At 39.1% G+C, this 15,595-nt stretch overlaps 1 protein-coding gene across 4 annotated transcripts in view; it reads left to right on the top strand.

Moving 5' to 3' along the window:
* htt (huntingtin) overlaps positions 1 to 15,595 on the top strand; it is a 51,799-nt gene that overhangs the window by 29,576 nt on the left and 6,628 nt on the right. For 2 of the 4 annotated variants that reach the window (XM_034981355.2, XM_069506806.1), the window contains exons 23-35: positions 243 to 340; positions 1,069 to 1,314; positions 2,236 to 2,629; positions 3,611 to 3,797; positions 4,906 to 5,050; positions 5,603 to 5,785; positions 7,597 to 7,715; positions 8,627 to 8,758; positions 9,917 to 10,069; positions 10,573 to 11,617; positions 11,982 to 12,178; positions 13,353 to 13,499; positions 14,277 to 14,465. In XM_034981355.2, the coding sequence (XP_034837246.2) occupies positions 243 to 340; positions 1,069 to 1,314; positions 2,236 to 2,629; positions 3,611 to 3,797; positions 4,906 to 5,050; positions 5,603 to 5,785; positions 7,597 to 7,715; positions 8,627 to 8,758; positions 9,917 to 10,069; positions 10,573 to 11,617; positions 11,982 to 12,178; positions 13,353 to 13,499; positions 14,277 to 14,465 (3,235 nt within the window). Of the gene's footprint in view, positions 1 to 242; positions 341 to 1,068; positions 1,315 to 2,235; positions 2,630 to 3,610; positions 3,798 to 4,905; positions 5,051 to 5,602; positions 5,786 to 7,596; positions 7,716 to 8,626; positions 8,759 to 9,916; positions 10,070 to 10,572; positions 11,618 to 11,981; positions 12,179 to 13,352; positions 13,500 to 14,276; positions 15,389 to 15,595 lie in introns of those variants that run through there. The other 2 variants (XR_011238140.1, XM_069506807.1) reach the window with 2 other exon arrangements.

The following is a 15,595-nucleotide window of genomic DNA, read 5'->3' as shown; positions in this document are numbered from 1 at the left end:
CACGGCATTGCCGGTAGGGTAGCTAAAGTTGTATAAGCATTTAAAAGCAGACGTACGTGTGTAAATCTAAATGTATAAAAGGAAAAGGTGACTAACTGACTGACTGACTGATCTATCAACGCACAGTTAATAAAGAAACTAGTCTTAATAGCATTTTTCACGATTGTTTAGCGCGGATAACGTTTATTTTGCGATAGGTAATCTTTAAATATTTATTTACTTATTTATTTATTTATTTAAAGGTGGCAGCAGTGTATTGGGTCGAGCCCAACAACAAGAGATGCAAGCTACTAGAGAAGTTCTTTTCTACATGCTACAGAAAACTATGCATCAGCCTAAAGTACGTATAATCCATCCGTCTGTATGTCCGACCGTACGTCTGTCTATTAGAGGGCTGTATTTCATGAATATAATGAGAAGAGAGTTAAAAAATTCACAGTATGTATTTCTATTGCTGTTTTAATGACAAATAACAAAAATTTCAAAATGGTCACCATGTAAATTAAAAAAGTACTCGTAGGTACATAATCTTGTACGATGGAACAGAACTCTTCGTGTGTGAGTTCGACTCGAACTTGACCGGTTTTTAGGACCAATATTTAATGGACTTATGCTGTTCTTACGTACACCACGTACATTGAAGTTTGATTTGTTACTATGAATCTATTACTATAGATTCATAGTAATAGATTCATAGTAATTCAATTCACGAACGGTCTAGATGGCAATCGGGGAGGGTACGCCCCGCACACCCGCACTGCCCCCGCGCTAATCCGGTGCTGGCGAGCACGGGCGTCCCCCCCGCCTCATACCCCGATTGCTATCTCGACCTGTGGCGGACTATAAGAGCGATTACGCACTGCACTTCCGTCACCCAAGTTCTCTCCGTCATCAGTGAGAATATCTCGGACGTGCCTCCGATTCAAATCGGACATATGCCGTAGATAATATGTCAAAACTGAATAGATATCCGAGTTCAGTCCGAGTTTTTTATATCCGTATTTTAACGGTTTCGGATCGGATGAGTGCGTAACAGCTGTTAGTCTTGATTATGTCCCTTATTCGCAGGTATTAGAGCTAGTATCCTGCGTACTATCTCTCTCACAAGAACATCCGGAAAGCTACTACCGCTGGTCAGAGTTAGCGAGCGATACTTTGCTAAACTTGCTCAGTGAGAGAAGTATAGAATGTGACTCCATACAAGCGGTTGAGTCGCTAGAGAGACTACTGCAATCTCTGTATAGAGACGTCTTGCTAGAACAAACAAGGGTTGAAATACTCTTGAAGATATTGTTCAAAGCACCGCCTGATCAGGTAAGTTTTTATATCAAGCGATATTTTGTAAACTTACTCAACAGGAGAAGTATAGAATGCGACTCCATACAAGCGGTAGAGTCGCTAGAGAGATTACTGCAATCTCTATGTAGAGATGTCTTGCTAGAACAGACAAGGGTCGAGATTCTTTTAAAGATATTGTTCAAAGCACCGCCTGATCTGGTAAGTTTTTATATTTAGCGATACTTTGTAAACTTACTCAGCAGGAGAAGCATAGAATGCGACTCCATACAAGCGGTTGAGTCGCTAGAGACACTACTGCATATAGATACCCTGTATATAGATGTCTTGCTAGAACAGATCTCTAAATAAAATGATACGAGTATCTAAATGAATTGCCATACCAAGGCTAAGATCTATGTATAGAGCGCACTTTGACTTTGCTCAGACTTAAGATTGAGTTAAAACGAGACAGATTTATGTGAGAGATATAGCTCTGTCTCGTTTTAACTCTGTCTTAAGTCCAAACTAAGTCTAGAGTGCGCTCTATAGATCCTATCCACCCTAATTGTATTTCTTGAGTCCAATAAAATTTATCAATGATGATGAAAGAATGATTGAATCCATACCAATATTAGAAATGCGAAAGTGTGTCTGTCTGTCTGTCTGCTAGCTTTTCACGGTTCAACCGTTCAATCGATTTAGACGAAATTTGGTACAGAGATAGCTTACATCCCGGGGAAGGACATAGGCTACTTTTTATTCCGGAAAATTGAAGAGTTCCCACAGGAATTTTACAAAACTTAAATCCACGCGGATGAAGTCACGGGCATCATCTAGTACATAATAAAGACCTGAATTTAGTTTCGTTCAGGAATTAGCCACAAATAGGATATTATTGACTAGATACCTTGCTGTAAAAGCAGGTAAATAAAAATAAATACAAACGTTTCATTACAGGACACAACACCCAGAAAGCTAAAACTCCGCTACTTGACAATTGTAACAGTACTTCTACGCAAAGTACTAGTTTTAATACCAGAAACTGAGGTTCTGTTGTCGATAAACTACCTAAAATCCACATGCATTGCCCCACAATCGATATTCTTCAACGTCAAACCAAACGTGGATCCTTTAAACGTTCAAAATGTTAACGAGAACTGCGCGAATCTCTCACCAGATGTCATTCTAGTCAGATTTTTATTTAAGACTTTAACCTATGTTATCATGGAGATGGATGATTTTCAAGCGAATGTCGACATTATTGATGATGAAGATAAGGACCAGAATCGGTTGCTGTATGCGGTCTGCGTTAATATTATTGTGCAGGCGAAGCATATGCTGCATTTGACGAGTAAGTTTTTTTTGGTTACAATTTTTCAGGGTCTCGTACCCGTAGGGTGCCCGCGGGACCCTATTACTAAGCCTCTAATGTCCGTCCGTCTGTCTGTCAGCGGTCTGTATCTCGTGAACCGTAATAGGTAGGCAGTTGAGATTTTCACAGAATGTGTATTTCTATTGCCGCTATAACAACAAATAATAAAAATTTCAAAATGGCTGCCATGGAAATTAAAAAAGTGTTATTTCTTCTACGATGGTACGTAACACTTCGGGTACAAGTCTGACTCGCATACGCATTTTTATTTATTTATTCAGATACAAGTTAGCCCTTGATTGCAATCTCACCTGATGGTAAATGATGGTGCAATCTAAGATAGAAGCGGGCTAACCTTGAAGGAGTAAGACAGTTTTTGTTAAACCCACACTCCTTTGGTTTCTACACGGCATCGTACCGAAACACTAAATCGCTTGGCGGCACGGCTTTGCCGGTAGTGAGTGTACAGATATAAGCGTTAACGCATTTGTGTGCATAGCGTAAACTGCCGGTCGAGACTAAGCGACACGCACATTATAACATTGTGTATGTGTACTGTGCATTTACACACTCATAGCCACACAGTCTCCACGAAACAGAAGTACAGATATAAACGTTAACGCATTTGTTTGCGTAGCGTAAACCGCCGGTCGAGACTAAGCGACACGCACATTATAACATTGTGTATGTGTACTGTGCATTTACACACTCATAGCCACACAGTCTCCGCGAAACAGAAGTACAGATATAAACGTTAACGCATTTGTTTGCGTAGCGTAAACCGCCGGTCGAGACTAAGCGACACGCAAATTATAACACTGTGTATGTGTACTGTGCATTCACACACACATAACCATACAGTCTACGAAACAGTACAACTATAAATTCAGCCAATCATAACCAATTGAGATTGTAATAACCATCAAAAACTTTTCAGTTGACTTACAATTCTTTTTGCAGATGGCTGCCTATTTCCCCTAACAGCCAAAATGGCTCAAACGATCTTGCATAACGAGCAAAGTGGGCTCAATACAGGCCTATACAGCCCTGAAGAGAATATACCCCTGGACTCCTTGAATCTAATCTGCTTGAAGGTTGCTCATAGGTTACCTACGTTAACCGTTCATTGGTCACATTTACTGATCAGGTATTTATTTAGATCTAATTTTTAATTATTAAAGTACTAGCTAATGTCCGCTTCTTTATCCGCGTGGATTTAGGTTTTTAAAATCCCACAATGAAAAGGTAAGAGACAGACAGACAGACACACAAATAGACACACTTTCACATTGATAATATTAGTATATATAGATAGATAGCTTGCATCCTAGAGATGGATATAAGGTACTTTTATCCCGGAATTCCCACGGACTTTAAAAAAAACTAAATCCACGCGGAAGCAGACATGGGCATCGTTTAGTCTTTAATATTACAATAGCTGGCAAGAAATATTGTACATAGACCTTTAGAAAGAGATTTCGCAGAGGGTTGTCTCTGTCGTTGAGACCGAGAAAACGTCACATTGGCTATGAGTGAAAAAGACAACGCTCTACAAAACCGAAATCTTATTCTAAAGGTTGAAGTACAATATTTCCTGCTGGATACTGTATATCCTTTTCCCACAATGACCTTACCAAACCATATCTGTTAAAAATAGTTTTAATTATAATTTTAAGTAATCTCTTTTGGCCTTCTGTTATAACTAGATTTAAATTTAAATAATAATTATGTATTTACGCTGTTGATTACTTTCAAATAAACAAAAAATAAAATAAAGCTCTAACTGTTCAAACCATATTCTCAATCGAATATCCTTATCTGTTCCACATAGACACTCCCGCAGTTTTATATCCCCAAAAATCTTCCATATACCTTTCACCAAATCTCATCTAAGAAATCAAGCCCCAATTATGCGTATATGTGCAAAATTTAACGAAATATCAAAAAAGATACCTGGCATCGACATATTTCATGACTCAGCTACTGCATTCAAAAAAAAGCTCTTATCATTTTACGGTGGGTTCATCTCCTAAGTAACTTAATTATTAATTGTTTAGTTAAGTAGTTAGTTAAGTTCTTTTTATTTGTCTAGATATTTTACAAATGCTGTGTACACATTTTATAGATACATTTATCAGCCTGTGTTTGTCTATAAGTGTCGTAGTTTGTGTTAAATTAATGTATTGTGTGTGTTCCTAATAAATAAAATAAAATAAATAAAATAAACCATTAAACCAGCAAAATCTTTGTTTAAGGTTAAACTTCCTTTCGCATAAATACTGGCACAAGCTGATAGGATTCGCTCGCAACCTGCCATTGAGTGCAGACAGCGGAGACACTACACTCTTGAGGGTAGATCTTCTGCAAACAGCGTGTGTTATGGCATACTGCGAGTATTTTGTGAGTATACTGCCCTTTATTTCATCACTAGCTGATGCCCGCGACTTCGTACGCGTGGATATAGGGTTTTTAAAAATCCCGTGGGAACTCTTTGATTTTCCGGAATAAACAGTAGCCTATGTCACTCTCCAAGTCTTTAACTATATCCATGCAAAAAATCACGTCGATCCGATGCTCCGTTACGACGTGATTGAAGGACAAACCCACAAGCAAACACACTTTCGCATTTATAATAGAAGTAGTGATCATCATCATGATTAACCCATTGCCGGCTCAGAGCACGGGTCTCCTCTCAGAGTGAAAAGAGTTTTATCCATAGTCTATACCATGCTGGCCATGTGCGGATTGGTAGACTTCACACACCTTTACGAACATTATGGAGAACTCTCAGGCATGCAGGTTTCTTGACGATGTTCTCCTTCACTGTTAAAGCAAGTGATATAGCGGTGAAAGCTATGAGGGTTCCAAACGCGCCCAAGTCTGGGAAGAGCCCACAATAAACTCAGCCGGGTATTCTTATTATGATTACTCAGTGATTGCTTTCCTGTACAGGTAGACAACGGTCTATCAGAAGCGGTGCACCTAACTTGGCTGCTAGTAAACAGAGTCCACGTCCTAGTTTCGCAGTACAGTGAGGAAATTATCAGGAACCTTATAGACAGGGTCCAGCAGGCCGCGGGTGCTTCGGGGCTATTGCTACAAGCCGTCGCTGCGAGATGTCAGAGCTGTTTGAAGGTAAAACTTAAATATTATGGCTTCTTTATCATCATCATCATGATCAACCCATCACAGGCTCGCTACAGAGTTTTGATTTAGAGACCTTTGAGAACATTATGGAGAACTCTCAGGCATGCAGGTTTCCTCACGATGTTTTCCTTCACCGTTAAAGCAAGTGATATTTCATTATTAAAAACGCACATAGCTCCGAAAAGTTAGAGGTGCGTGCCCGGGATCGAACCTCCGACCGAACATACAGAACACCCCCGACAGAAGGCGGACGTCCTACCGACTAGGCTATCACAGCTTTTTTATGGCTTCTTAAGGAAAGAATATTAGTGTAAGGGTGACCAATCAACATTGAGCTAATACCATCATTTTTTTTGTGACTAAGTCTAAATATATAAAACGAAAAGCACTGACTGATCTATCAACGCACACCTCTAACTACTGGACGGATCGGGCTGTTTGGCATGCAGATATCTATTATGACGCAGACATCCATTAAAAAGGAATTTTGAAAATTCTACCCCTAAGGAGGAGGTAAATACGGGTTCGAAATTTGTGTAATCCACGCGGACGAAGTCGCGGGCATAAACTAGTAATCCATATTATGAAAGTGTGTATGTGTATATCTGTGTCTTTGTCTGTCTGCTTGCTTTTTACGGCCCATCCGTTAACCGATTTTGACGAAAAGCACAGAGTTAGTTTACGTCCCGGGGATGGACTTAGGCTACTTTTTGTCCCAGAAAATCAAAAAGTTCCCATGGGAAACCTAAATCTACGAGGATCATCTAGTAAAATATAATTCTTCGTCTGTACTGAACCCAAATAATGAAATAAAAAGCCGTATTTTTGTGTCAGTCTTTACTTGACGTTGTCTATTGCTCCGTTTTAGTATGAATTTGCTCTGAATACATTAAAAATTCTCTCCCTACGCCACGAGAGCCGATCAGGTGCGCGGGGATGAACTTAGGCTATTTTTTGTCCCAGAAAATCAAAAAGTTCCCATGGGAAACCTAAATCAACGAGGATTAAGTCGCGGGCATCATCTATAATAAATAATCTAAATATATAAAAGGAAAAGGTGACTGACTGACTGATTGACTGACTGACTGACTGACTGACTGACTGACTGACTGATCTATCAACGCACAGCTCAAACTACTGGACGGATCGGGCTAAAATTCGGCATGCAGATAGCTATTATGACGTAGGCATCCGCTAAGAAAGGATTTTTGAAAATTCAACTCCTAAGGGGGTGAAAAAGGGGTTTGAAATTTGTGTAGTCCACGCGGACGAAGTCGCGAGTATAGGCTAGTAAATAATAAATATGCCTTTATTATTCTGAGGGTTCACAATTTACAATTTGTTAATTTAAACAATTACATATTATTAAACTAGTATGTATATAAATAGCAAGTTGCGTCTTCGGTAGCCGTTTTAGCGCCTCAGTGTCTTCCGACTGGGGCATCATCTAGTAAAATATAATTCATCGTCTGTACTGAACCCAAATAATGAAAAAAAAAAACTATTTTTGTGTCAGTCTTTACTTGACGTTGTCTGTTGCTACGTTTTAGGGTGAATTTGCTCTGAATACATTAATAATTCTCTCCCTATGCCACGAGAGCCGATCAGGTGCGCGGGGATGAACTTTTTGTCCCAGAAAATCAAAAAGTTCCCATGGGAAGCCTAAATCCACGAGGATGAAGTCACGGGTATCATCTAGTAAAATATAATTCATCGTCTGTACTGAACCCAAATAATGAAATAAGAAACTATATTTTTGTGTCAGTCTTTACTTGACGTTGTCTGTTGCTCCGTTTTAGGGTGAATTTGCTCTGAATACGTACAAAATTCTCTCCCTATGCCACGAGAGTCGATCAGGTGCGTTGGTGTTTTTGATTTGCCGTATCATTGGCAAACTGGAACCGGCCATCGCTACTAGGTAAGTTTCGTTTTTTTTTTCACTTTTTAGGGTTCCATACCATACCTCAAAAGGAAAAAAGGAAAGTTGAAAATACTAATTATTTGAACACATTTAAATTTTTTTGTGATGTAAATATAAATTCACAGTTTTTGGATATTTATCTTTACTTGTGCTATAAGACCTACCTACCTGCCAAATTTCATGATTCTAGGTGAACGGGTAAGTACCCTATATGTTTTCTTGGAAGACACGACAGACAGACGAACAAACAGACGGACAGATAACGAAGTGATCCTTTAAGGTTTCCTTTTTTGATGTACGGAACCCTAAAAATAAGAGTGATTAAAACAATCGTTGAACACGCGTGTGTTAAGGGATAAACGCGTTTAACGTCTGTTTCAAGTTTAAACCGCGGTAAAGATTTTGAGGCAAGAGTAAAGATGGCAGAAATTCGTTATGTTAGTAATGTACGCGACAGAAAGTAATGTACATCGGCCTTTTGAATGACATTTCGGTTTTGTAGAGCGTTGTCTCTGTCACTCATATACCTATATGTCGTAAGTCGTTTGTCGGTCTCCTTCTTAAGGTCGATGTCCATTACTTTCTGCCGCCTTTCTGTATTTTGATTCTTCAGATTTCGATAAATCAATACTTATAAAAAAGTCTTTCATCCTACATATTTCACACCCGGCTTTACTTACGTGTTTTAGTTGACGTTAGCCCGACTAGTTTCGCCGCCCGAGTAGTCTTAATCGCGACGCGTGCGCGAACTGACTCCCTTTGAAAAAGGACCCTGGATGGGTTCGAAACTAGTCAGGCTAACGTCGACTAAAACACGTGAGTATAAAGCCGGGTGTGAGATATGTAGAATGGAAACCACTCACGGTAGCTTAAACGCTAAAATCTTCCATCGTTGTGTTATGTAATAGGTTCGCGAAGTTAGCAATAGATAGGTGTCGAATGCTAAAGGAAATGTCCACCGATGTCGTAAACAACCAGCTGTCTAAAGAAGACGTTCAAGTGGCTTTGGAACTATTGCAACGGGATAAGGTTCATATTCGGTAAGCATTTTTCATAGATAGATAGATAGATAGATAGATAGATAGAATTTATTTTATTCAAGAAGACTTATTACAAGTTCTTATGAATCGTTCACTAGTTTAATTTACCACTGGTTCGGAATGCCGTTCCTACCGAGAAGAACCAGCGAGAAACTCGGCGGTTGCTCTTTTCAAGTCATCCATTTACAATATTATTATACCATACTGTACAAGCAATTGCAGCCACGTGCATTGCTGGAGCGAGTCAAATCCAAGCATTCTTATCATTTACATAGTCTTCCATTGTATATGTTTTTTTTAAAGAGCATACTTTTAATAGATTTTTTAAACTTGTGTAAAGGCAAGTCTAAAATTGTTTGTTTAGATGAAAACCACCCAATTTTACCAAGCATTTAACCCCCGTTTAGTTAAACATTTGTAATGCTATCCCTTTTTGGCAGATGACATACGCGATTTTACAAAAAGGGGAGATACAAAATATAATGTTAACTAAACCATGATTCATTTCATGAAAAATATGGAAATGAAATTCCGAAGTTAGCAGCACTGCCTGTACTCTGTGAATATCCTATGTATATAGTACTCTGTGGTGGATATTGTGGTGAATTTATTAATGTCGTAGCAGTAAAAAATCTAGACAGAGGAACGTTTGCTTTCTCATTCACACTAAAAAGAGAGCACAGACAAAATTAACAAATGTGATAAACAGAGACGCAGCTAACCTAGTTTTTGTCCCTTATCGTGTAACCGATTTTTTTCATTCTTTCAACCTTGTTTTCACATAAAAAACGTTTAATACAAATATTGACTACTAAACAATGGTAATTGTCGTGTTATTCATCGTTACGTCGCGCTATCGCTATCTGACACGCGGTTACACAGTACTTTAGTCTAGCTTTTTTAGTCAGTCTACGATAAATATATACAACACTGCACTCTGTGAATATCCTATGTATATAGTGCTCTGTGGTGAATTTATTAATATTCACCACAGAGTATTATATACATAGGATATTCACAGAGTACAGTGTTTATAACTTTGGAATTTAATTTCATGAGATTCTGGTCTACCTATATCAATGTTTTCTTGGATGTAACATGTACGAGTATATTCATTATATTGGTACAAAGATTATAATCCCAGAACAAAATTTTTAGGTACTCAAACTTGGTAGTGGAACTGAACGCATTAGCATCGACTATGTTTGACCTGTCTCCTCTGGACCTGTCACAAGAGAGAGCCATCAACACACATTATATTGTTACTACTGATGTCGATAGTAATTGGCTACTTAATCAGATCAAAAGCAGGTAAATTAAATAACAGTACGTGACAGAAACAGCCTTTAGAATGACATTCCGGCTTTGTAGAGCGATGTCTCTATCACTCATACCTATATGACGTTTTGCCGGTCTCAACGACAGACAATAAATAAATAAATAATCATTACTTTCTGCCGCGTTCTGTAACGCTTTGTAATCACTACCCATATTATAAATGCGTAAGTGTGTTTATTTGTTGGTTTGTCCTCCAATCACGTCGCAACGGAGCGACGGAGCGACGTGATTTTATCGGGTGGATTTTGGTTTTCCAAAAATCCCGTGGGAACTCTTTAATTTTCCGGGATAAAAATAAACAAAAATAAAAAATAGCCTATGTCCTTCCCCGGTATGTAAGCTAACTCTGTACCAAATTTCATAAAAATCGGTTAAACTGTTGGGCCGTGAAAAGCTAGCAGACAGACAGTCAGACACACTTTCGCATTTATAATATTAGTATGGATTAATATTGTTAAGTGTATTCCAATCAACAGATGCTGTCAAGCAGATTGTACTATGCCAAAAGTATCAAAACATACCGATCTCGCTCATCTACTATCAAACGTATCTTTTGAGGATCTTACAACTATAATGACGTGCTCGGAGTTCGATAGAAAAATCTTAAGTGCATGCTTCAAAGTCGCGTGTGAAAATTTCACCAGAGATCTATTCAATATTGTATCTGTATACGAACTCAGGGAGACAGAAATAGAGGCGATAAGAGAACAGAGAGAGATAGCAAGAGCACAAGACGAGATGACGTCATCTTTTGATAGCAATAAATTAAACGTAGTCAATTCTTTATCCGTTTTCAAAAAGAGCGACAGCAAAGAATCGAAATCACAGTTTTTCATTCCAATAATGGAAAATGACGTCAGAGAAAAATTTGGAAACCTGAAAATTTCGGAAGAAGATTCCGATATCATGATACCGGAATTACCAAAGTTGTATTTAGCTGCTGTCGCAGCGTTAGATAAATCTCTGGGAGACGTCCTAAGATTGTTTCCAAAACAAAATCGACCGTTAAGCCAATCAGAAAACTTTAGCTTGAATGTGGAACAAACTATAGACAGATATACTAGAAGATGTCATCAAGTTTTTCAAGACAAATTGTTCTACCAAGAATTTGTAACGATTCAAACAATTTTGACCGGATTTTTGGACGCTGTTGATAAAGTTTTGACGGTTATAGACGAAACTGACTGCGATTTAGTAGAAAAATGTGTGGAAAATATAATTCCGAACACATTAGCGCGAAATATTGCTGTATTTTCTGTGGTTTCATTGCAATATTTGTCGTTTTTGATCAAAAATAAGAAAATTGTCGAAACGCCCGTACACGCTGACGTTTCATTTCGAGGGACAAATGCGTCCACAGATAATGTATGCGTGGATCACATTATGGTGGTCACCATAGACAATGTTGCGAAGGCGTTGAGTTTTACCGAAATCTGGTCGGAACTGAATGTTGAGAGTAATTTTAATAGGACCCAATCGGCTATAAGCTGTTTGTACGCGATTGTAAAGTATCTAGTCAAGGTAATATACTTTTATTCATCGTTCCTTTTATTTTACTTGCTAGAATTTTCGGAGTATGTGCGTTGTAAGCAAATTTTAAAATTAAGGTTTCGTCAGTGAAGTTCTAACAGAGTGTACCTAAGTCAAAAATTCTACTTTACAGTAGAGTAATAAAACTGTATAAAATATTCGTTAGCAACCCTTGATGTATATCCTCCTTTCTGATTGGTCGAATGAAAGCGGGTGTACAATCTTCATCGAATGGCATTAAAGATTAAAATTCTAAAACCCGCCAAAAATGATTTAAGCACTGTTTTTCACTGGCCTTTCAACTTAAGACTGAAATGACTTTAAGAGATTGTTATTTTGTTTCTTGTATTTTCAGGATACAAAACCATTGATACTAAAATCTCACTTGAAAATCCAAGATTCTGGTCCACTACCGGATATAATAATAACTGGCAATAAACTGGCAACACTGGTAGAATATTGGGAGGAAAACTTCTATACGAGAGAGAACAGAAATATCCTCGGTAAACGGCACAGGAAATCTATTGAAAGCCTTCTTATCAGTTTAGCTAGGTAAGCTGTTCATTATTATAGTATTTCAACTTTAAATACTCAAGTTTTATGTAGTTTAATTAATTGTAAGCATCCATAGTCAAAGTCAAATAAATTTTATTCAAAGTAGGTAGGTTTTTGAGTGCCAATTGTTAGATTTGTAAATTACGTAAACTTAAAACTAAAGCTACGAGGGTACCAAACGCGCCCAGGTATCATTTTATCAACATAGATCATAAGAAAGCTCAGAGTCACCCAGCGGGTGATGGAGAGAGCTATGTATGAAGTTTCTCTACAATATGATCAAATCAGAAATGAGGAGATCCGTAGGAGAACCAGAGTTACCGATATAACTCAACGGGTTGTGAAGCTGAAATGGCAATGGGTAGGGCACATAGTTGGAAAAACCGATAGACGTTGGGGCCGACGGTCCTAAAATGGCGACCTCGCATCGGAAAGCGCAGCGTGGACAAACAACATGAAACGAGTCCCGGGGGGCTACTGGATTCAAGTAGACTGTAGGATGTCGTGCGGGTGTGCGGGGCGTCCCCCCGCCTTATACCCCGACTGCCACCTCAACTTGTCGCGGACAATACATTGTTGAGGCCCATAACGACCGTGTCTCGGATCCATTTACTTATAGACTTATATGTATCAGTACCCTTATCAGTGCCTTTTTGTTTGTGGTTTGTTGGTTTATTGGTTTGTTGGTTTATTTGTCCTTCAATCACGTCGCAACGGTGCATCGGATTGACGTGATTTTTTGCATGGGTATAGATATAGATACCTGGAGAGTGACATGGGCTACTTTTTATCTCAGAAAATCAAAGAGTTCCCGCGGGATTTTTAAAAACCTAACTCCACGCGGACGAAGTCGCGGGCATCAGCTAGTCTTCTAAATATATAAAAGGAAAAGGTGACTGACTGACTGACTGACTGACTGACTGATCTATCAACGCACAGCTCAAACTATTGGACGGATTGGGCTGAAATTCGGCATGCAGATAGCTATTATGACGTAGGCATCCGCTAAGAAAGGATTTTTGAAAATTCAACCTCTAAGGGGGTGAAATAAGGGGTTGAAATTTGTCTAGTCCACGCGGATGAAGTCGCGAGCATAAGCTAGTTACAAATAAAATAATCAACATAAATAATGGATTTTTCACATTGTATTTTAAGGTATGTTGTTTTGCAGGTTGGAAATAGTATTAAACGTTGCTCTAATACCCTCTATGGCATGGTCGTGTGTAGAAGTGAGAATCAAGAAGGATCAATTGGAGAAGATTGACTTGCCACTCCAACCGTTGCAGGATATGGACGTCTTAGAAGCATTCCTATTTAGGTAAGATAGTAGTAGTAGTAGTCTGACAATCTTTAAATAAAAAAAATTACGAGAGATGTATAAAAAAGCTGGAGCCTAAAGTTAAATAAAATCCTCTATTTCTATCGCGTAACTCTTATCTGGTATAAGCGGTGATAGAAGTTGAGACATCCGCTAAGACCTAAGTCGGGAGGTCGGGGGTTCAATCCCGGGCACGGACCTCAAACATTTAGGAGTTATGTGCATTTCTCAAGTTCTCAAAGGTTTGTGAAGTCTGCCAATCCGCACTGGGCCAGCGCTATGGCCTAAACCCTTCTCATTCTGAGAGGAGACCCGTGGCCCTACCGCGGTTGTTTGACAGCTACAATGTCACGATCGCAATCATCTCTGATTGGTTAATGCTCGCTCACTATTGGCCACAATGCATTGTTGCTCATTGTTGCAACAAGAATCGCACAAATTCAGCCAATCAGAACAATTGAGATTGTAATAATGATTGATGCAGGTTTTAGACAATCGCCCCGCGGTTGTCAGTAGTGACTATGGATTGATCATATGAATTTACTCACAAGTTCGGTGTTTTTTTATTTTATTTATTTATTCTTATTAATTGTACAGGTTTCTTACATTTCTATCTCGCCAAACTGGTGGGCCAGTTAGTTGGCGAGTAATATGCATAATTTACTACTATATTTCCTTAACGCTATCCATACACCTTAAGACATCAGGAAGTAAAAGTATGGCAGTCATGTGAATCCACTTTAATTTGTGACTTATACCACAATTTCTTGTTTATAGAGTAAATCTTATAGGATGGTCGTCAAAGAAGCAGTTCGAAGAGATATGGGTGGGAATATTAGGAGCTTTGCAAGGGAACGGCACGCATTGGGCGGTGAATGGCATCACCCAGCTATTGCTCAGTGTAGCGCCTTCCATACGAGGGAAAATGCTGCATGTACCGAGGAAATATCAACTATGGACCGAGGGGTATGTAGAATCTTATATTCACGCTCATATCTCGAAATCCTGATTATGTTGTACGGGAGCGGTGTGCAGGCTCGACCGTACCAAAGGGGAGATCTCCCACCGAGCGGTTGGTTGTGCTCGGTAGCGCCAGCTGGGCCGACGGTTATGTCTTGAAACTTCTATATATAGTCCAGATTGCAGAAAACTCCGTTAGTGCGATTACTATCGGCGGTACATTTGTTCGGGACTACGTCATCGATTAAACAGCGCCATCTAGTTTCTATTGTGGTAACCGCCACAATGTAATCAAAATGTGTCACTAAGGCCCGCTTGCGTCAAAGAGCGGGGTCAAATTACATAACACCGGCGCGGGGTGATTACGTAAAACGTTGCAGTAGCGACAGCAGTAGCAATGCTACAGTTCATTTGCTGTCTCTCTTCTTCTTTTCATTTTGCTTTGTGGCTATTGCTGTCTCTCACTAGCCGGACGTTTGACAGCAATGATCGCGAGATTTACGCCTGTCGCAAGCCTGTCGCGAGATACGTAATCATCCCTGTCGGTTTAATAACTTCGGGTGAAATGGTAAAAATTGATACGCATTGGGCGGTGAATGGCATCGCCCAGCTATTGCTCAGTGTACCACCTTCCATACGAAGAAAAATGTTGCATGTACCGAGGAAATATCAACTATGGACCGAGGGGTATGTAGAATTGTTCAAAATCTTATATCCACGCTCATATCTCGAATGTGTCACTAAGGCCCGCTTGCGTCAAAGAGCGGGGTTAAATTATATAACACCGGGTTTAGTAACTTCGGGTTAAATGGTTAAAATTTACACACCCATTGGGCGGCCAATGGGATCACCCAGCTATTGCTCAGTGTATCACATTCCATACGAGGAAAAATGCTGCATGTACGGTGAACATATCAACTATGGACCGAGGGGTGTGTAGAATTGTTCAAAATCTTATATCCACGCTCATAATATCTCGAAATCCTGATTATGAAGTAAAAAAAATGTCACTTATTGACATACTACATTTTGAATATATAAAAAAAATTGCACAGTTTTGGTAGCAAAATGAATGAAAAGCAATGCTTTAAAATATTTTTTTTTCTATTAAAGTACAGTTTAGCTTTTTTCACGGC

Source organism: Maniola hyperantus, chromosome 24 (genome assembly GCF_902806685.2).
Source record: "Maniola hyperantus chromosome 24, iAphHyp1.2, whole genome shotgun sequence".
Lineage (NCBI taxonomy): Eukaryota > Metazoa > Arthropoda > Insecta > Lepidoptera > Nymphalidae > Maniola > Maniola hyperantus.
The sequence above is the reverse complement of the archived record's forward strand: the minus strand, read 5'-3'. Positions and strand labels throughout refer to the sequence as shown.